This window comes from Meles meles, chromosome 10, assembly GCF_922984935.1.
Source record: "Meles meles chromosome 10, mMelMel3.1 paternal haplotype, whole genome shotgun sequence".
Taxonomy (NCBI): domain Eukaryota; kingdom Metazoa; phylum Chordata; class Mammalia; order Carnivora; family Mustelidae; genus Meles; species Meles meles.
In genome coordinates, this window is record NC_060075.1 from 91,455,723 (window position 1) to 91,478,825 (window position 23,103).

The following is a 23,103-nucleotide window of genomic DNA, read 5'->3' on the forward strand; positions in this document are numbered from 1 at the left end:
CCTGAGCCAAAGGCAGCGGCTTAATCCACTGAGCCACCCAGGCGCCCCAAGACCAATAATTTTAAATATGTTATTCAGTCTACTTCCTGAAACAATATGTAGCTGTTGCAGTCTAAGCTTCTTTCTATAACTCTCTTTTCGGATAGCTCTTGAAAAGCAATGCCAAGGAAGAGGAACACATTTTGGAAGCCGAAAATAAAAAACTAGTAGAAGATCAGGAAAAACTGAAAACTGAATTAAAGAAGACTTCAGATGGTAACTTCGTGTGCATGTGCAGAAGTAGAAATTGTAGCATATTTTATGCGGTTACACATCACTGTTTTCCCTAAAACAAAACTAATGGCTCAATGTTCTTCTGGCTAAAATAACCAAGAGTGACCTATTTACAAATTCCTGCTCAAATATGAAGATAAAACATAGTTTGGGCCAAGAGAAACATTCTCTGTTATACAGAAAAACATGTAGGTGTTTCAGATCTGTGTTGTAAATATAGATGTTCCTGCCTTAGCAGAAAAGCTATGTTCCTGAAAAGTTGCTTGTAAATACAGTTTGGAAAATGAATGACATTTTTCCATCATAGTATATCGCTGCTTTGAAAGAAGCAATTGCAGGGGGACAATTTTGATTACAGGAAAATATATTGCTTATCTCAAACCCTAATATTTGCTACCTGCCAGATATAAGGAATGCATTCCCTGAAAAGAGACTGATCGTGTAGAGTAAGCAACAGTCTGGAATTGTTGACAATTTGAATGGCTTATTCTAAAATACATTACAGTCAGGACTTGGGAAGGCACCTATTTCTTCTATGTTTTTTTTTTTTTTCCTTAAAAAAAAAATTCTGATAGCATTTTCCTCTTTGTCAAAGACAAAATTCTTTCTGCTTATAGCCATATAACACAGAAAAGTAGGTACCCCAAGTCCAGTGTCATCCCAGGAAACTCAAGAGTAAAAATCTGTGGCTTGACAACATACTTGCATATAACAGATATTCCTTGATGTTGGCCAGACAGTGGCAGACGTCTCAGCCAGCCAGAGTTAAGGTAATGGATCAATGCATAGACCTCCGATTTCAAATCTCTTCCACCACTTTATGTTGGAAGTAAATTGGAGAATGTTCAGTGACTGAACATTCATAAAACATACATAAAAGTAGATCTACTTTTAGACTATTTGTAAGTTTATACTTTTTAAAGTAGATCTCAGCTTAATAAAAGTTTTTTTTATAATATAACTTGCTTTATTGGTTATCTATTTACCATATTTGGATAGAGTTTACTTCATCATGATATATTTGAATTTGATATGGAAAGCCCAAAGATAAAAGCTGATTCTGTAAAAACAAAACAAAAATCCATAGGATATTTCATATGATATAAAATTCTTTAATCGCTTTCTTCTTATTTAAAGTGAAAAAAACGATTAGAAGCAGTAAGTTAAAAAATACAGATAGTGCATTATGTCGTTGATGTAGTATAGTCCAAAATTCATTGCTGGTACTGTTGTCTCTTGTGTCATTACAAAAGATTTGGAACATGATCAAGAATTTTTCACACTTACATGAAAATAAATTTAGTAATCACCCACCTTCTACATTAGATGTTTAAGAAGAGAAGCAGTATTCTTTTTTTACCCAGCATAAGATATTGCTGCTAATCCTTTTGAAGACTGCAAGGGACTGTTTCCAAAATACCTTTAATTAGTATAAAAAAATTGTTAAAAAATCTTGCTTTCTTTTTTTCATACCTGTCATGGCATGGGTTCCTCTTTTAATGTAAGAAGGGTGGTACAAAAATAAAGACAATAACAAGTCATTTGCCACACTACACCTTCCTTTTTCCTTTGCCTTTCAAAAATCCCAACTTTAAGATATTTTGAGCTTTGACTTTATAACTCTGAGATATAACTCTAAACCTAATATTATTCTAGCATAATATAAAGAAACTCAGTATTTTAACAGACAATTGAGATATTTGGAATAGATGAACTCTTTGATAATATAGACATTGTGTTTATGATCTGATAGCAAGAGATACCAGCCTCTGTGTTTAAAGTGTAGACTACAAACCTACTTTCAGAGTGAATCAGAGTTGAGGTAAAAGCAGATTTTACCTGTTTGAGTATGTCCTGTTAGGTTTCTGCAAGATGTGTAATATTTTATGAACACATTTTATTATTTCACATAACAGTATTAATGACCTTGAGAAGATCAAAGCTCCATTTCTAAAAGAGATGTATCTTTAGCTATATTCTCCTGACATATTCCAGTCAATTTCATTAAGGCAAGAACTAAGAAATTACATAAATTAATCATACAAGGGAGTCAGATGAATTCAGTAGCACATTGCTTTGTGTTGTATATTACCATTCAAAAATTGTTTGACTTCTCAACATTGAGGATATTAAGACTGACAGTGCTTAAGAAATGTTTCAGAAAGTTCTTTTATATTTGAAAATTGAGTAGAAAAGCAGTGTGATTTCTCTCTTAATGGAGGCAAATAGAATATTTCAGTATGCATTTTCTCACCCTTGGTGTTTGTTTAATCTAAGTGAAAGATTTTCTCCGAAGTATACTAGTGGAGATAGAGCATAAATACAAATGTTTATTTAAACTGGTTAAGTTCAAATTGGAAAAGCGGTGTTCTGAACCCAAGGTATTAAGAACACTCTCTTAGTAGTGCCAAACACTCCGTCAGTTTTTAATCACCAGCTCAGATTTGGACCAGAGTTAGTAAATTTTCTGTGCTTCAGTGCAGTAATATGGCCCTGGTGATCCAAAAGAGAGTATGCATGTCCCAGAGCACCTCATTTATAGTCAGGATTAACTTAGTCAGGTGTGAGGACCTGATCTGTCATTTTTAATGATCTGTTTAACAATAACTCTGATACCCCAGTATGTGGAGTAATTGGGAAAGGGCACTGCCATGAAAAATGAGAACTTATCTCTGAAGATTTACGAAGCTCACATAATAATAATAATAAAAGAACTTAGAAGCTCTCATAATAAAAATAGATCCTGTATGAAGTGAAAATTCTTGTGATGTCCAAGGCTATTGACTTCAAAGGAGTCTCCCAGGATAACTCCTGGTTTTTATTCTTAAAAATAAATACTTTCTTGGCATTTATGCCTATAAATAAATACTTTCTCAGTATATATTAACTAGAGGAGACATGTCCCATTCATTTATTGCCTGCATTCATGCAATGGTAAAAGTAGATAATGATTTTAAAAGCGAGGGCACTGGCTGGCTCGGTTGGAAGAGCATGGGACTCTTTATCTCAGGGTCTTGAGTTTGAGCCTGATGTGGAGTGTAGAGATTTCTTAAATAAAACAAAACAAAACAAAAATGTTTTATAATAAATATGTTTTAATAAAACAATAATAATATAATATTTAATAAAATAATAATATTTAATAAAAATTAACAATTGAAATGATTGAGTTTCAGGGCACCTGCCTGGTTCAGTCAGGGTCATGAGTTCAAGCCCCACATTGAGCATAGAACTGACTTTAAAAAAAAGTGATTTTTATGTGGAAATGTCTCCTCCTTATTCCTTTATGAACAGGATTCCTTTATGTATTCATTATATGCTACATTTTAAAAGGAGTTCTCAGAGCTGCCAATCTTATGGTAGAGGTTGAGTAGTAGCCTTCCTATTTCTGCTGCATAAAGGGAAAAGAAGAAAAGACAAAAAAGTGATTGAGGCAAATTCCTTGATCCTGACTTTATCCTCCTTCTCTCCTTCCCTCCCTCCCTCCTTCTTTCCTTCCTTCCTCTTTCGTCCCATCAGCAATTTTTTTAGGAACTTTTCAAACAATATATTTATTGCAAAATCTTTTAATATGGAACACAGAGACATAAGTTTTTTATACAGATTTAAAACTGAGGGATGGAACACCTGTATGGTTCAGTTGGGTGAGCGTCCAACTCGTCCTCTCTGCTGGGGTCTTTATCTTGGGGTCATGAGTTCAGGCCCCACACTGAGCTCTGAGCCCACTTTAAAAAAAAATGAAAAATAAAAATAAATAAGTAAAACTGAGGGCTTTCGAATTCCTTATAAATGAGTTATTTGAGCCATCTAAAAATAAATTCTCAAAGTCTAACATAAGCATGTTTTACACCTGAAAATTTTTGTGAGCATGAACTATCTTTAATTTACAGCCATATCAAAGCCATCACCTTATTTTTTTTTAAGATTTTATTTATTTATTTATTTGACAGACAGAGGTCACAAGCAGGCAGAGAAGCAGGCAGAGAGAGAGGAGGAAGCCGGCTCTCCACGGTGCAGAGAGCCCGATGCAGGGCTCGATCCCAGGCCCCTGGGATCATGACCTGAGCTAAAGGCAGAGGCTTTAACCCGCTGAGCCACCCAGGCACCCTGCCATCACCTTATTTTAAAGTTGTTAATAGTTTAAACAAAAATGTGTCAGTTTTGTCATATTTTTTGCTTTATTTCCTTTTAATGAGCTTTTATAATTTGAATAAGAAATTCAAATTTTTTCTCCTCTGTTTATATAACTGGAAGTTTCTGCTTTTCCATCTCCTTCCCTTCTCTTAATAACTGAAGTAAAGTCCATATTAAAAAATAATAGTACAGTGTATTTGATGGATGTGACAATAGACAATATGTAATTAATAGTATATTAATTAAGCAAAAAAATTGCTCCAAGCTATTGTTAGCAGTTGTCTTTGGCATATACAAAGAATTTATTTTTTCTGGAGTTGAAATTATTTTCTATAATGAGTTTCTTTTACATGTACAGTGAAAAGGATAAAAAAACAAACTGTCTTCCGAATAGCCAGATAATCTAAGGCATTCATTTTTGGGGCTTGAATCATCTAATCGATTGAGTCTATTCCCAACTTTACTTTGAGAGTAGATACTACATATTAGAAGTTGTTTAACCATTGCTAAATGACATAGATCACCTTGCAAAATCTGAAAATGTACAGTCTTCCTAGTCAAGTCACTGAACCTCTTTGGGCTGCAGTTTTCTGTAAAATGAGGGAATAGGCTACTTAACCTTTAATGTCTGTGTGTCTCCAAATAATATAATTAAGCAAAAGTTACCATTAAGAACTATTTTTATTGTGGCTTTTTGACCCTTAAAATTGTATTTATTTTTCATGAGAGAAAATTTTTCACCGTAAGTTACTTTTCTTCCAAACTGAGTTCAGCAGGTGGTTAATTAAGCCATATTCCTCACAGAAAGATGTTTCATGTAGGCTTAGAGTCATTAGGACAGGGCCTGGCATGTTTTATCGACCCATTAGCTCATGGCTCAAGTGTGTTACATGGAATGGGGTTACAAATCTTAACCCTCTTGGGTGAGACATAACCATTTCTCACTAAGTTATAGTCTGGTTGTTTGTTTAGAACATCTTTTAGAATACTGATATGGAATAATAGAACTGCAGGAGAGGAGAAATGATTTAGTAAAGAAATCAACATGCTCTTTTCATTAAAAATATTGGGGAAATAGGGGTGCCTAGGTGGCTCAGGGGGTTAAAGCCTCTGCCTTCAGCTCAGCTCATGATCTCAGGGTCCTGGGATCGAGCCCTGCATCAGACTCTCTGCTCAGCAGAAAGCCTGCTTCCCTTCCTCTCTCTCTCTCTGCCTGCCTCTCTGCCTACTTGTGATCTCTGTCAAATAAATAAAAAATTTTTTATAAAGGGGGGGAAATAAAAAAGATTAGATCTTTAGATCTTTTCTCTCTGAGTATCTTTCCTTACAGAATTATAACACAAAGTAGTCACTGTAATGCTTAAACAGAGTACCTAATTCTTTTTTTTTTAAGATTTTATTTATTTATTTGACAGACAAAGAGCACAAAGTTGAAAGTACTACTACAGGACTTACAGTGAAAAATAGCAATTTCCTGAGACCCTCCCCAGAAACAGCTGTGTTCAGCTCATTTGGCTGTTTATGATACCATTTTTTCTGAGTTCCATGTTTTCAACGTTTTATTTACTCTCTCCTTTTGGTAGAACATACCATCCAGTAGCTACTGGAGGAAGAGTATACTGAGGAAGAGTATATGCAAGGTAAACAACTTGAAGACATAAACATCTGGAAATCATTATTTTCTGAAATTAACTATCATTATTTTAGCCTTACCCTTCTTTGAAATATGGTTAACCTCAGAAATTTGAAGGCAGTGCTCCATTATCTTGTTTCTGTTGTTTCCATTGACATAGCCGTCATTCCAGTCCCAGATTCTTTTTGTACATGACCTGTTTTGTTTTGTTTTGCCTTCTGGAAACTTGTGGAGTCTTCTTTCTGTCCTCAGGGTTATAAAATTTCATCATGAGAGGGATTTTAGGAGGCAGGCAGAACAAACAAGATTAGGGGAATGAGGGAAAGCAAAAATATAAGATGACTCCAGGTTTCTAATTTGGTTGTAATACTAGGTAATACTTTTAACCTAGATTAAGACCAAAGGAGATGTGGGATGCCTTCTTTTATTTGGAGAGAGGGAAAGCAGATAAAATAAGTGTAGTTATAAATGTGCTGACTTTGGGGGGCCATTGGGATATCCTAGTAAAAATGCCCCAAAAACAGTTGGAAATACAAATTCAAAGCTTAAAAGAAAGGTCATCTGAAGCTAGAGTCTAAGCCATCATACATATGGATAACTCTGACAGTTAAGTCAAGGAGTTAATGGGAAAAATCAAGGAAGACTGTATTGAGTGAGAAGGGAGAGGTGTGAACACAGAACTCTGGCACATACCAACATTTGAGGCTTAGGCTGAGAAGAATCAGAGGTGCCCCCTGAGAACGAGTCACCTCCGGCTGTCTGATTCTGTCATTTAGCTAGTAGGAAAGAGCCCCTGGGTTCCAGGCAGACGCCTCTACCTTGCAATGTGTCTTAATGTGAAGCCTGCTGATGACCAAGAAGGTATTTATAATACGAAATGCTGAGTGTAATTATAAGATTTTCTTCTAAAATTGGGGCGCCTGGGTGGCTCAGTGGATTAAGCTGCTGCCTTCAGCTCAGGTCATGATCTCAGGGTCCTGGGATCGAGCCCCACATCAGGCTCTCTGCTCCGCGGGGAGCCTGCTTCCTCCTCTCTCTCTCTGCCTGCCTCTCTGCCTACTTGTGATCTCTCTGTGTCAAATAAATAAAATCTTTAAAAAAAAAAAAAGATTTTCTTCTAAAATTTTTAAATATCTTTGAGGAGTACCTGGGTGGCTCAGTCAGTCGAACATCTGACCCTTGGTTTCAGCTTGGGTTATGATCTCAGGGTCATGAGATCAAGCCCTATGTCAGGCTCTACGCTCAGTGGGGAGTCTGCTTGAGGATTCTTGCTCTCCCTCTCCCTCTCCCCCAACACTCACACTGTGAGTGGGAGCACTCTCTCTTTCTCTCTCTCTTTCTCTCAGATAAATCTTAAAAAAAAAAAAAAAAAAAAAAGACATTTTTTAAAGGTATTTTGAAATTCCATGTGGCTAACATGAGTTGGAGCAAGTTAGGATATGTGAGGAATCTGAAGCTTGGGAAACAAAGATTGCTCAGCCATGTTCTCTCCTCTCTGGACTACCTCACAGATTACTGTAATTTGATCTTTTCTTCCAAATTTGAAAACTGATAGTATTTTCCTTCACTTCCTCTTTCCCCTTCTTGTTTCATCTTCTTCTCAATTATTGGCAGGAGATTGCTGTTGAAGTAAATTTTTATTGACCCAACACTTCTGAAGGTTTATATTTAATTTCGAGAAGTCTCCCGGTGATTTTCCTGAAACCAGCTTTGCCCTCTACACTAGATTAATAGCACATTCTCCTGCTTTATAGAAGTCCCCACAACCTTCATGAACCAAATACCCCTCAACAGTTTTTATAGGATCGGTTCCTGGAGTTTGAGATGTGGGAAATGGCCACATTTCCCACAGGGTTACATATTAAAGAGGTTTTAGCAACACGGAGTCTTTGCTGCATTCCATTTATGAACTTTTCCATTTACCTGTCATAGATGAAGTATGGTGCTGGATACGAGGAGGGATACCAAGGCACATACACTGTTGGCCCAGTCTTCAAGGATCTCTAGTGAGAACGGTAGATACATTCACTCATAACAGGAATGTGAGGCAAGGGATGATACCCGAACTGAAGGGAAAGCTCAAACGGCTATGGTAGCACAGAGGAGAAAGATATGGATTCTTATTGGCAGAGTTGAGGAAGATTTTATAGGGGAGGCATTTGAGCTTGGTCTCAGAGATGAAAGGGATTTCAGAAGCAGAGATGGCTGAGTCTTCCCCTAGCCTCGGGATTGCACACGATCCAAGGATTAAGGCCATTGTGCCTAAGAGAACAGTTTATGGACTGGTTTGTGGAGTGGGCATGATGAGGCTGCCAAGCAATCTGAGACAAGATCTGGGGACCATGAGTACCATGCGTACAAGTCTACCATTTATTCTAAATTGAGTCCAGAGATGGCAGCAGGTTTTAAGCAAGAAAACAGAGAGCCAGAAAGCCTTTCACTAAATAATTTGTAGATGAGAGATTTAGATAGAGAAGAAAGGATAAATAGCTCTCAAATGTGTAAATGTCTTTATTTAAGAATTCTCTTGTACAGTTTGTTGAAGATGCTAAAAGCATCTGATATTTGGAAATGGTGGAGTTTAAAGTTACTCATACTTCATTTGAGACCAGCTTTTGCTTATTAGCCTCTCTGTGACCTTGGGGAAGGAATTTAAGCTGTAGCTCTTCATGGAGTCATTGCATATAAAGCACACAGCCCAGTGCCTGGTCTGTGTTCAATTTTAGTAAAGTGCTAGTCTTTACCATTATTATTGTTGTTGTTTCTATCAGAAAAATTTCCAGATTAAACAAGGAATGACTGAAGCATTTTAAAAGAAAAGTTTATACCTGAGTTTTCAACCTAAAAAATTTTGTCAAATCTAATTTAAAACCTTTTCCTCAAGTTAGGAGATAAATTTTCTGACAATATCTTATTTTACAAATCCAGGTAATACTGCCTTTTTGATACACCATAATGAAAAGGCAGTCAGACTTAAAGCTTTCACAAGCTTCTAAATTGAAAAAGAGAAGAAGACCTTTCAGAGTCTGATCAATGTTATAACGTGCAGTGTTAGATGTTTGACTTGTTCATTTGCTAATTAAGTACGGGGTTGGTTTACAATACCAAAGTAAAATAACAGCTCTGTTCTTTTCTGTGGCTGTCTTGGAAAGTTATTAGTTGAGCCCAGTGTGTTTTAAATGCCCATTGTTTCTGGGTAATGAACAATGAGATGGGTTTGTTTGTGCTTTCGAAGCTGGAGCATGAATTTTTTGCTTTCAGGGCACCTGACTGACTCAGTTGGTAGAGCACATGGCTCTTGATCTCAGGGCTGTGAGTTCTAGCCCCCTGTTGGGTATAGAGATTACTTAAAGTCTTTAAAAAAAAAAAAAAAAAAAAAGGTTTTTGCTTTAGAGGTTGCCTGATCATCCAGTGTCTCAGATCAGCCTATCCAAAATTCAGTTTGTCATCCTCTCCAAATTATCCCCGCTTTGGCTTCCTGAATCAAAAACTGTCAGCTAGGTTGCTAGAAAACTAAAGGGGGAGGGGGGGAAATCTCTTCTTTCTAAAATTAAATATCATTGCAAGCCCCCTGTCTGGATAGCCTTTGTTCTTTCTATAAGGAAAATTGATAGAGTTAAAATGGGAAACTTTTTAGGAGGCTTCGTAAAATTTTCAGAATGATTTGGATCCTATAGTTCTTAGTAAATTTATGGTTTAAGAGAAACTGATAACACTTAACAAGTGTTGTTTTAGGACAAGGGCCAGCAAACTATAGGCCAAATCTTGCCTGCTGCCTTGTTTTTATAGATTAAATTTTACTGGAATAAAGCCACGCTTATTCGTTCACATATTTTCTATGACTACAGAGTTGAGTAGACTAGACAGAGTCTGCATGGCACAGAAAAAAATATTTACTATCCAGCCCTTTATAGAAATAGTTTGGGAACCCATATTTAAGGTCTTTAAATAAAAAAGTATCTTTTTCAGTTTAAATGAGGTGATGCTGAAAAAAATTGCTTCTGCATCAATATTGTTATAAAATTTGGTGTGTACCTAATTGCTCGTTGAATACTGATCAGCTATTTTAAGAAACTATATATATTTATGTATAGTAAAGCTAGTTCTTTGTTTATAGTCCAGACAAATTGACTCCTTCAATTCTCATATATGATGGGTTGATAATTCTTCTGGATGTCATGTATTTCTTCTGCTTACACCTGACCTTGCTTTATAAAGTATATCCTTTCCAAAGCAGTTTGTATAACCTGTACTTAACCTGGTGCTTTGTCTAAAATGTACATTCGATTTTTAAGTGGAAAGCCAACATATTAATGTAGTTTATAATTATTCTTTGCTAAGTAACAGATCCAAAATTGTTTTCTTAAACATTTAAGCAACCTAAGATTAATTGAGGAAGTCTTTTTTTTTTTTTAAGATTTTTATTTATTTATCACAAGTAGGCAGAGATCACAAGTAGGCAGAGAGGCAGGCTTCCCTCTGAGCAGAGAGCCTGATGCGGGGCTCGATCCCAGGACCCTGGGATCATGACCTGAACTGAAGGCAGAGGCTTTAACCAACCACTGAGCCACCCAGGTGCGCAATTGAGGAAGTCTTTATGCCTTTATTGATGTTCTTTTCACCAACAGCACACACAGTGGGGCTGATTTTATTTATTCAATTAGAAAACCTATTTATCAAGTTCCCTGGCCCAGAGTACCAGTAAACTTTGAAATATCTACACGCCTTTTCTAAAACCCAAAACGACTTTACTCATGAATCTCAACCATGTTCCCAGTAGTCCAGAATGTATGGGTAGGCACTTACATATGCAGAGTAATCATTCATTTTCCCTTTGTTCTGTGCAGGAGAAAAATAGATCTATATTTGGCTTTATTTATTAATGTTGACTCTGTGATATAATTAGTTGTGTAGCTTTGTTTCCATTCCAGAAATGTCTTAATCCTCCTCTCGCAGAGAATGCAGTCTTGTAAAACACGTCCCCGTTTAGTCTTTGTGCCTTTTTGTTTAGCTTCTTCGTATTGCCACTGGCACAGTTTCTCAGCACCACAGATCTGATGATGCCTCTGCGCTATTTAAAACTCTTCCTTGGTGCCTGTCACCTTTGCAGCTCTCCAGGATGACACACATAATCTTCTGTGATCTGGCCCCCACCGTCATCTCCAGCTCTGTCCCCCAGCCTTGTCCAATCTAAATGTTATACTCCTACTCCATTAAATATCAGAGTTGGAAGATCTTCTTACAGTGGTGTTTCCACACTTCTCCCATTTGCCCAGGACTGCAGGTCTCCTTCCTTAATCCTTCACTCTTGTCGTTAGCTTACGCTCATCCTTCAGCTCCAGCACTGCCATGTCTAAGAAGTCTCCCTGAAACTCCCTTCCGTCTAGACTGAGGAACACCTTGTGGGCCTCCATAGTGCTTCGTGCTTGCTTATGTGCTAACACACTCTGTAGAAATTTCCTTTTCATTCGTTTGTCTTTCTTTCAAGACCCTAAGTGCTGTGAAGGCCAGGGCCACGTCTAAGTCAACTCTGTGTCCCTAGTATGCAACTAGTGTCCCAAACACTGATTTTTGTGCCTTCTCTTCCTTCCTTACCCGGTTCCGATTTCATGGTTTATCCTAATTATGCTCTTGCTAACTGCTCCTCTCCTTCATCTCCTTACCCCGTCGCTCCCCCTCTCCCCCTTCCTTCTCTACTCCCTGGCTCCCTCTAGGACCTAGCCCTGGTCAATTTTCACAGCTTCATCTACTTGGCACCTGCACCCAAACATGTCACCATTGCTGAAGGGACCAAGTTTTTGCTTTAAATAAATGGTCACTAAATTCTGTGGGCCATCAACATGCATGACCGTTCTACTGCACTTCTCTAAAATCTCCTTTCCACACTCCAAAACTCTCAGATCTCATCACACTGTGAAATTCTAAGTTTACCCTCTTTCATCGGGCACAAAGTATTAGTCGGACAACTTCATCTTCTCACCACCAAACTACCGTCCTCCAGCCGCTGGGCTCATGGGTTCCCATGGATTAGGTTTCCATCCCTCATCCAGTGCTGTGGATCCCAGTCTCCAGGACTTTGCTTCTGCAGTCACTCCTGCACTTCCTGTCACCCTGCAGACTTCCTCCGGGATCTCCGACCCAACAGAACAAAAACAGAAACTTCCCTTCGTCTCCTATTTCTCCAGTTACTGCCTCCACTTCTCTATTCTACTTCAGAACCAGCTTTCTTTTTTTTTCCTTTAAACTTTTTTTTTATTTTTTTTTAAGATTTCATTTATTTATTTGACAGAGAGAGATCACAAGTAGGGAGAGAGAGAGAGAGAGGAAAGCAGGCTCCCTGCTGAGCAGAGAGCCCGATGCGGGACTCGATCCCAGGACCCTGAGATCATGACCTGAGCCGAAGGCAGCAGCTCAACCCACTGAGCCACCCAGGCGCCCCTAAACTTTTTTTTTAAAGATTTTATTTATTTGTTTAACAGAGATCACAAGTAGGCAGAGAAGTAAGCAGAGAGAGAGGGGGAAGCAGGCTCCCTGCTGAGCAGAGAACCCAATGTGGAACTCGATCCCAGAACCCTGAGATCATGACCTGAGCTGAAGGCAGAGGCTTAACCTACTGAGCTACCCAGGCGCCTCTCCTTTTAACTTTTTATTCAGGCATAATTTCAAACTCAGAGGAAACACACACAAATAATATCAAGAAATTCCTCTGCACCCTTTACTCAGTTCCCCAGTGATAACACTTTACATTTGCTTTATCTTGTTCTCTCACCCTCTTTGTATTACTCTCTCACTTACTGTTTGGATATTTTCCAGATGTTGATTTCCTAACTCCCCCACTCCTTTTACATTCGTCAGATGCCATTCTGTGATAAGGAGTCGTCCTTCTTCCCCAGTCGTCCTTCTTCTGAATTCTTTCAGTGGGTTAGAATCCATTATGAGCATTGCGCTTTTTGTTCAGCTTGTCTCAGAATTGGCATTCGGAGTTTTTTCAAGTGGGGTCTCATATCATTTTGTCATTTCCCCATTCTGTAGACACTTACTTTCTGGTATAATGAGACATTGCAAGCTCACCTTATACTTTCCCTTCTCCTGCCCTTGAATCAACCATTTCTCCAAAGAGTCTTGGTTCCTTTAAGCAGAAAATGGGATTTAGAAAATAAGATCTGGATCCTGGATGTGCCCATTCCTACTGGGGCGTCATTTATTTATAGGCTCTCTCAGCAGACAGCACGGAGGGCAGCTTAAATTCCACCTCTCTAGAGAAACTTCGTGACTACCCAGTCTCATAGCCATCCAGTCCCTCGGCCAGCAGTCTGTCTGGACTTCTGTGTGACACTTAGCACTTGGCTGGTCTCTGTATTTATTGTGTCTTCCTCCCAGATTAGAAAATCACTTTTATGAGAATAGAGACCCTAACGATCTTCTCACTCAGCACTCAGAAAAATGCCTGACGCCGAGTTAGTTTTTGAATGGATAGATGAGTGGTTAACTCCCATGTCTTGGGACAGCTTCATCTGTGTAACAGTTTCTTTGGTGTCATAAGCAACAGGAACATCAGCAGTTAGAGACCAGAAGAAAAATCTCCTTCCTCATATTATTTTTTTAAGATTGTATTTATTTCTTTTTTTTTTCTTAAGATTTTATTTATTTATATGACAGAGAGAGATCACAAGTAGGCAGAGAGGCAGGCAGAGAGAGAGGAGGAAGCAGGCTCCCCACGGAGCAGAGAGCCTGATGCGGGGCTCGATCCCAGGACCCTGAGATCATGACCTGAGCCGAAGGCAGTGGCTTAATCCACTGAGCCACCCAGGCGCCCCTATTTATTTCTTTTGAGAGAGCGTGCAGGGAGGGGCAGAGGCAGAGGGAGAGAGAATCTGAAACAGACTCCATGCTGAGAATGACCCTGAGATCTTATGATCTCATGATCCTGAGATCATGACTGAGCTGAAATCAAGAGCTGGATGCTTAACCGTCTGAGCCACCCCAGTGCCCCTTTCCTCATATTCTTGATGAAACGGGGAAGATTTGCCATCGCTGTTAAGGAGCTTATTTCTCACTGCCCTTCTATGTTTATTGTACATATGACCCTAATACATGATTGTATAACAACTCTTCTTTTGAACTCTCATTTTAAATATTTAATGTATTAAGCCCATGCTGCTTTACTAGAATATCTGTTTTTCCTTTATGCACCTTCGTACTGTTCACTCACTGACTTTTTAAAATAGTACCACTTGGTCCTTGTTTGTTCTTTTAATACATACTATAATACGGGATTGAAAAACATATTTTTTTACAGGGGCGCCTGGGTGGCTCAGTGGGTTAAAGCCTCTGCCTTCAGCTCAGGTCATGATCCCAGGGTCCTGGGATCGAGCCCCACAACGGGCTCTCTGCTCAGTGGGGAGCCTGCTTCCTCCTCTCTCTCTGCCTGCCTCTCTGCCTACTTGTGATCTCTGTCTGTCAAATAAATAAAATCTTTAAAAAAAAAAAAAGATTTTTTACAAAAGAAAATTTTAACTAATTTTTTCTTTAGTTAGAACAAAGGAATCAGGCATATCCTATTTGATAGGTTCTTACTTAGATAGTACTTATAGCCTAATGAATGTTGTATTATCTGATCCTGTATGTGTAGTGTTTTGTTTTATTGTATTCCCCTTGTGCTTTTTTTTTTTTAAAGATTTTATTTATTTATTTGATAGACAGAGATTGCAACTAGTCAGAGAGGCAGGCAGGGAGAGAGAGGAGGAAGCAGGCTCCCTGCTGAGCAGAGAGCCTGATGTGGGGCTTGATCCCAGGACCCTGGGATCATGACCTGAGCTGAAAGCAGAGGCTTTAACCCACTGAGCCACCCAGGCGCCCCCCCTTGTGCTTTTTTTTAAATAAAATTTTTATGTTAAAAGAGATCAGACTTACGGAAAAACTGCTAAGATAGTACAGAATTTTCCCATGTGCCCCATGCTCCATTTCCCTATTATTGATGTTTTGCATTAATGTGGTACATTTATACAACTAAATGAGCCAGTTTTCATACATTATTATTGACTAAATTCCCTAGTTTCATTAGATTTCCTTAGTTTTCACCTGATTTTTTTTTCCTTTCCAGGATCTCATTCAGGATACCACAGTGCACTTGATAGTTATATCCCCCTTAGTCTCCTCTTGACTAGAATAGCTTCTCAGACTTGCCTTATTTTTGATGACTTTGACAGTTTGGGGAAGTAGTGGTCAGGTATTTAGTAGAATGTTTCTCTGTTGGCATTTATCTGATGTTTATCTTGTGTTTAGACTACGGTTGTAGGATTTGAGAGGAAAGTCACAGAGGTCAAGTGCCACTCTCTTCATGTTACATCAAGAGTACATACCAACACAATTTATCACTGCTGGGGTTGGCCTTAACCACCTGACTTTGGTGGCGTTTGTCAGGGTTCTTTACTGTAAAGTTACCTTTTTTATTCCCTCTTTTCCATAATGCACTTTTTGGAAGGAAGTCACAGCTAACACTTAAGAAATAGTTACTCTAAGGGGCGCCTAGGTGGCTCAGTTGGTTGAGCGCCTTGACTCTTGGTTTTGTCTCAGGTCATGACCTTGGGTTTGTGGGATGAAGCCCTGAGTGGAGCTCCATGCTCATCACGAAGTCAGCTTGACATTCTCTCTCTCTCTTTCTCTGCTCCTCTCCCTGCTTGTATGCACGTGTATTCTCTCTCTCCAGTAAACAAATAAATAGTTCTTTGAAAAAATGGTGCAATTGAAGTGGAAGCATTCACAGGAGACTGTTTACTGTGGACAGCCCCGTCCCCTCACGTGGGCTCCCTGCCCAGTCATTCCCTCCACTGCTACAAAGTACATTTCATAGTGTAAATCACCTTCTGCTACATGGTTCATTATTCTTCTACTGAGTAAAACAGAAACACATCAAAAAAAATAAATAAAAAATAAAAAATGGTTACTCCCCTTGAGGGCGGAGTGTCTCTATAAATTATTTGGAACTCTTCTACAGAGATTGTCTGTTTACCCCTATTTCTTTCTTTCTGTCTTCATGACTCGGGGCTATTCCTCTTAATACTTTGGATTGCAAATCTAACATTTTTATTATTTTTATTGTTTGAGCTCTAGCCATCAGAGCTCTTTCATTTGGCTGCCATGTCCCTTTGACATGTATATCCCCATTATTGTGGATTTGTTTTGTTTTATTTTCGTTTTTTGAGTACTCCCTTATCTGACACCACAAGATGCTGAAGGCTTATCCTGCATATATCCAGCCCCATTCCTAGAGCCAGTGTTTTAGTCTTGTTTTTTGTTTTTTTTTCTTAATTGAACTGGATTCTGTAATACTGTTTTGTTTTGTTTTTAAATTTGAATTAACGTGAGATATTTGTGTTTTTTTAAAAGATTTTATTTATTTATTTATTTATTTGACAGAGATCACAAGTAGGCAGAGAGGCAGGCAGAGAGAGGGAAGCAGGCTCCCTGCTGAGCAGAGAACCCGACGCAGGCTGGATCCCAGGACCCTGAGATCATGACCTGAGCCGAAGGCAGAGGCTTAACCCACTGAGCCACCCAGGCGCCCCTAGTGTGAGATATTTGTAACATGATTATATTTTTGTTTCTTTTTTTTTTTTTTTAAGATTTTATTTATTTATTTGACAGATAGAGATCACAAGTAGGGAGAGAGGCAGGCAGAGAGAGAGAGAGAGGAGGAGGCAGGCTCCCTGCCAAGCAGAGAGCCCGACACGGGGCTCGATCCCAGGACCCTGGGATCATGACCTGAGCCGAAGGCAGAGGCTTTAACCCACTGAGCCACCCAGGCGCCCCACATGATTATATTTTTATCAAAATATTTTAAAATGGTCTGTTGGCTTTGTGACTCACCAGCTATCCAGGATATTTTTTTAGCTAAAGTATGGTTGACACACAATATTACATCAGTTTGAGGGTGCAACACAATGATTTGACAACTGTGTACCTTATGCTCTGTCACAGTGAGTGTCGCTATCATCTGTTCATCGTACAGTGCTATTACAATGCCAGTGACTGTGTTTCCTGTGTTGTACCTTTCATCCCCATTACTTAATCATTCCACCATTGGAAAGAATGTTTTGTTCTTTGATTAAAGATATAATTGTTTTCAGTTGCAACCAGGATTCCTATCAGGTGAATAGAGTGATAACTTCATTGTTTACCTGACATTTGTCACAATCTCGGGAAAAGAACTAGTTACACACAAGTGAATTTTTCAAATGCTTAGAGCTTAAACTTTTCATTTACCCATTTTTTTCCTTCCTTCAAGGAACATATTTCAAGTACCTTCTGTGTGCTGAGCACGGTGCTGTGTTCTCAGAACAGAGAGACAAGACACGGTTCTGTTTCCTGAGTAGTCACAATCTAGTGGGGACGTAACTACACTTCAGCATGGTGCGCGCTATATTTTAGGCAAGCTCCAGATGACATAGAAGCCGACAGTGGAGATCAAGGACAATTTCTTGACATTTTGCAGGAATAATGTTAATTAGCCAGAGGAAATGGGAATAAATGAGCCTGGCAGGGAGGTGAAGGTCAATGAGCAAAGGTGTCTTAAAATGAGCAGCGGATAACTAAGAGAGTATGGCACTTCTGAAATACAGCAAGGAGCTCACTGTGACTGGAGCATAACGTAAGACAGCGGCAGTGGCGAGAGGGGAGCAGAAGGCCTAGGATCCATCAGGAAGGGCCTGGGGTTGCTATGTTCACATTCCCAGGCACTGCTGAAGGGGTTTTAGGCAGAGGGGCAGTCACTCTGACAATACTGCGGGCAGTGAATTAGAATAGCCAGGAAACAGGATGAGGAACCCATTTCAGCAATCTAAACAAGAGATGAGGGCAGTGGTGACAGTAGAGTGGAGGGACTGATGGGATAGAAAGGAAGTAGAATCAGCACAGCTTATCAAAGCTGGATATAAGGTTAAAAGAGAGTGGGTGATAATGGAAGTGATGAATGCAACAGAGCTGATTTACATGTAACTGGCAATATAGGCACGTACCAAAAAGCGTAGCCATAATATAATTAAAACCGCAGTTTATGTTCTTTACTGAACCAAAGTTTGTGTGTCTGCTTTCTAAGTGTCCCGGAAGCATTGCTGTCGATTAACACACCAGTCATTGATCACTGGCAAAAGAATACTATGTGTGAGGATTAACTGTTAAATAACTCCAATATGCCTCACTCTCAAGGTCCCCAAAATAGAACTGAATAAACTGAAAGAAACCAACACTAGATGTATGGAAAATTTTCATATAAAAAATGATTTCCTCTGTTGCAATCCTTATACCTATTGTACAACAGTCAACTTTAGCTGTCTTGCTAATGCCTCTAGAATGTTCTCTTCCATTCCCTGGCAGAGCTTAGCTGGTGGTGTCTGTTATCTCAAGTAGAAATCATAGTGATACATCTACACAGTGCCTTAGTCTCACCAGCTTCTCCCACTGTGCAAACAGCTCCACAAATGTGAGTTTGGCATTTGTAAAACTATAAATATCATTGACCTGTTTATATGTCATTTTACACAAATATTTTATGCAAACATTTTGGTTTACATCTCACTGTAATATCATTTGGGGTTTCTCTCTATTAATAAGTGATGTGTATGCCTCAGAAAGTTCCTATTGACTAGAACATAACCCAGCTTCTAACTGAATCTGGCCAATATTCTCATGAAATATCTCAGCATTTCCATAAAGCCACCAGCAAGTGATAGCAACTCATTTTTGCAGATGAGAAAATTGAAATAGTGACTTAGATGTATCACCTCAAGCCTCCTTGTTTAATAATGTCTTTCCTATAAATGCTACTTCCAAAATAAAATGGTTCAGGATGAAATAAGCATATGCAAATGTCAGATAACAAGTTTATATAATCCCTTAGTCACGAAGGCAGTTCCAGAAGGAGGTGGAAGGCATCCAAAGCAGAATATTATAATTTTTATAAAACAAGAGATAGAGAAAGGACTGGGAAACAGTCCAAAAGGCTCCTAGACGATAATAGCCTCTCTTAATTGAAGTGAATTAAATAAGATAGTAATCGTTAGGTTTATTAATATCTGCTGAGATACAAAACAAAATAAGAAACACAGCTCCTACCTTGGCTTGATAGGTGCCAGAAAAATGGAATTTGCCTGCATTTGTTTTGCCATACCTTCATATGTAGTGATCAGGAGAAACTTCTGGATAGGCTGCATAGTGGTTTTCCAGCTTCTTTTATAGATGTGTAGGACCTCCTGATTCATTCTATCTCCTAACAGTTCATCGCTTTAAATAAGGAACTGATGAAATGATATCTAAAATTTCTATATTTTTAAGAATAATTGACATACAATATTGTATTAGTTTCAGATGTACAACATAGTGGATTGATAATTATATACATTATAAAATAGTCACCACGGTAAATCTAGTTACCATCTACTACCATACAAAGTTGCTACAGTATTATTGACTATATTCCCCATGCTGTACATTACATCCCCACATCTTTATTTTAGAACTGGAAGACTGTACCTCTTAATCCCTTTCAACTGTTTCATCCATTTCTCCCACCTGCCCCTCACCTCTGGCAACCATCAGTTTGTTCCCTGTTTTTGTTTAGTTTGTTCATTTGTTTTTTGGATTCCACCAATGAGTGAAATTATATGGTATTTTTCTTTCTCCAACTTATTTTACTGAGCATAATATCCTCCAGATCAGTCTGTGTTGCAAATGGCAACATTTCATTCTTTTTTTTTCTTTGCAACATTTCATTCTTAAGGCTATGTAATGTTCCATTGTAAATATATACACCACATTTTTTTTTATCCAATCATCTGTTGAAGGACATTAGTTTGCTTCCAAATTTGGGCTATTATAAATAATTCTGCAATGAACATAGGGGTGCATATTTCTTCTCAAAATAGTGTTTTCATTTTCTTTGGTTAAATACCTAGAAGTGGATTACTGTATCATATGGTAGTTATATGGATAGTTTTTTCATAGAGACTTGAGTGTTTTCTACATATAGTATCATGTCACCTGCATATAGTGACAGTTTACTTTTTCCTTTCCAATTTAAATGCATTTTCTTTCTTTTTCGTGCTTAATTGCTATGGCTGGGATTTCCAATACTATGTTGAATAAAAACGGTAAGAATGGGCATCCTTGTCATGTTCCTGATCTTAGAAGGAAAGCTTTCAGCTTTTCACTGTTGAGTGTGATGTTAGCTCTGGGTTTGTCATGCATAACCTTTATTATGTTGAGGTACAATCTCTTTATATCCACTTTGTTGAGAGTTTTATCCTAAATGGATGTTGAATTTTGTCAAATGCTTTTTCTCCATCTATTGAGATGATCATGTGATTTTTATCCTTCATTTTGTTAATGTGGTACATCACATTGATTGATTTCAGGTATTGAACCGTCCCTAGAATAAATCCTACTTGATCATGGTGTATGATCACTTTAAAGTATCGTTAAATTCAGTTTGCTTATATTTTGGTGAGGATCTTTCCATCTAGACTTACAAGGAATACTGACCTCTAATTTTCTTTCTTTCTTTCTTTCTTTCTTTCTTTTTTTTTTTTTTTGTAGTGTCTTTGGTTTTGGTACTAGGATAGTGCTAGCCTCAGGATGAATTTGGAAATGTTTCATCCTCCTTTTTCTTTTTGGAGTAGTTCAAGAAGAATAGATATTAACTTGTCTTTAAATGTTTGATAGGATTCACCAGTGAAGCTGTCTGGTCCTGTATTTTAGTTTGTTGGGAGTTTTATTACTATACTTTAATTACTAGTAATTGGTCTATTCAGATTTTGTTTCTTTTTTTTTTTCAGATTTTCTATTTCTTTCTGATTTAGTCATGGAAGATTGTATGTTTATAGGAATTTATCCATTTCTTCTAGGTTGGCCAATTTGTTGGCATGTAATTTTTCACAATAGTCTTTTATAATCCTTTGTATTTCTGTAGTGTTGTTTATAACTTCTCTTTCATTTCTGGTTTTACTTAAATCTTCTCTTATTTTTTCTTACTAAATCCAGGTAAAGGTTTATCAATTCTGTTTATCTGTTCAAAGAACAAGCTCTTAGTTTCATGGATCTTTTCTATGGCGTATTTAGTCTCTTTTTCACTAATTGCACTCTGATCTTTATTTTCTTCCTTTTACTAACTTTTGGCTATGTTTGTTCTTTTTTTTCTAGTTCCCTTAATTTTTTCTTTTTCTTTTTTTTTCTTTTCTTTTTTTTTTTTTTTTTTTTTCCTTTGAGGGAAGCCTATAAATTTCTCTCTTAGAATTCCTTCTCCTGCATCCTGTAGATTTTGGAATGTTGTATTTCCTTTTTCATTTGTCTCAAGTATTTTTTTGTTTCGTCTTTGATTACTTCATTGACCTGTTGGTTGTATAGTAGCATGTTTTCAGCTTCCATGTATTTGTGCTTTTTCCAGTTTTTTTTCTTGTCATGTATTTCTGCTTCTATACCATTGTGATCAGAAAAGATTCTTGATATGATTTCAGTCTTCTTAAATTTATTGAGATTTCTGGGGTACCTGGGTGAGTCAGTTGGTTAAATGTCTGCCTTCAGCTCAGGTCATGGTCTCAGAGTCCTGGGATCAAGCCCTGTGTCAGGCTTCTTGCTCAGCAGGGAATCTGCTTCTCCCTCTCCCTTTCCTCTGCCTCCTCCCACCCCAGCTCATGCTTACTCGCTGGGTCTCAAATAAATAAAATCTTTAAAAAAAAACTTTATTGAGACTTCTTTTATGGCCTAACATGTAATCTGTCCTGGAGAATGTTCCATGTATACTTGAAAAGAATGTGTATTCTGCTGGTTTTGGATGGAATGCTCTGTATATATTAAGTTGATCTGCTCTAATGTATCATTTAAGACCAATATTTCCTTATTAATTTTCTGTCTGGGTGATCTATCCTTTGCTGTAAGTGGTTGTTAAAGTCCACTACTATCAGTATGTTATTGTAAGTTTCTCCCTTTGCATTTGTTATTATTTACTTGGTACTCCTATGTTAGGTGCATAAATATTAAGAAGTGAAACAACTTCTTATTCAGTTGATCCCTTTAATATCCATTTTTGTCTCTTTTTACAGCCTTTCTTTTAAAGCTCATTTTGTCTAGGAGAACCTGGGTGGCTCAGTCACTTAAGCATCTGACTCTTGATTTTGGCTCAGGTCATGATCTCAGGGTCATGAGATGGAGCCCCATAACAAGCTCTGTGCTCAGTGCAGAGTTTACTTAAAATTCTCTCCCTCTCTCTATGCACCTCGCTCTCTCCCCACTTTTGTACTCTCTTTCTCTAAATAAAAAAATAATAAAATAAAAAATAAAGTCTATTTTGTCTGATAAAAGTATTGCTATCCCAGTTTTCTTTTCATTTCCATTTTTTATAGAATACATTTGCATGGAATACATTTTCCCATTCTGTCACTTTCAGTTTAGATGTGAAGTGAGTCTCTTGTAGGCAACATATAAATAAGTCTTGTTTTTTAATCCATTCAGCCACCTATGTATTGATTAAAGCATTTAGTTTATTTATATTTAAAATAATTATGTACTTACCGCCTTTTTTAATTGTTTAGTGGTTTTATAGTTCTTTGTTCCTTTCTTCCTGCTCTTTTCCCTTGTGACATGATAACTTTTTTTAGTGTTATGTTTAGATTCCTTTCTCTTTATTTTTTGTGCATTTAATACAGGTTTTTGATTTGTGGTTACTGTGAGATTCATATATATAACAACCTGTGTACATAGCACTTTATTTTAAACTGATGATCATTTAAGCTTGAACAAATTCTTAAAACACTATATTTTTACTCTCCCTACCCCCAATATTTTGTTTTTGACATCATGTTTTACATCCTTTTATTTTGTGTATCTTTAACTAATTATTGTAGTTATAGTTTATTCACCACTTTGTCTTTTAACCTTCACACTAGCTTTATAAGTGGTTGGTCTACCACCTTCACTATATGTTTACCTTTACCAGTGAGATTTTTTCTTTCATATATTTTCTCAGTTTTAGTTATAATTTTCCTTTCTTTTTTTGTTAAGGAAATCCTTCT

At 37.7% G+C, this 23,103-nt stretch overlaps 1 protein-coding gene and 1 non-coding gene across 5 annotated transcripts in view; both read left to right on the plus strand.

Moving 5' to 3' along the window:
* The window catches only part of LOC123951667 (B-cell receptor-associated protein 29), a 49,887-nt gene that overhangs the window by 15,906 nt on the left and 10,878 nt on the right, over positions 1-23,103 (plus strand). For all 4 annotated transcript variants that reach the window (XM_046020519.1, XM_046020523.1, XM_046020521.1 and 1 more), the window contains exon 6: positions 147-255. In XM_046020519.1, coding sequence (XP_045876475.1) covers positions 147-255 — 109 coding nt within the window. The remainder of the gene's footprint in view (positions 1-146; positions 256-23,103) is intronic.
* LOC123952425 lies at positions 3,527-3,672 on the plus strand. Its single transcript, XR_006820661.1, has one exon. It is a non-coding gene; the product is annotated as a small nucleolar RNA U109 (small nucleolar RNA).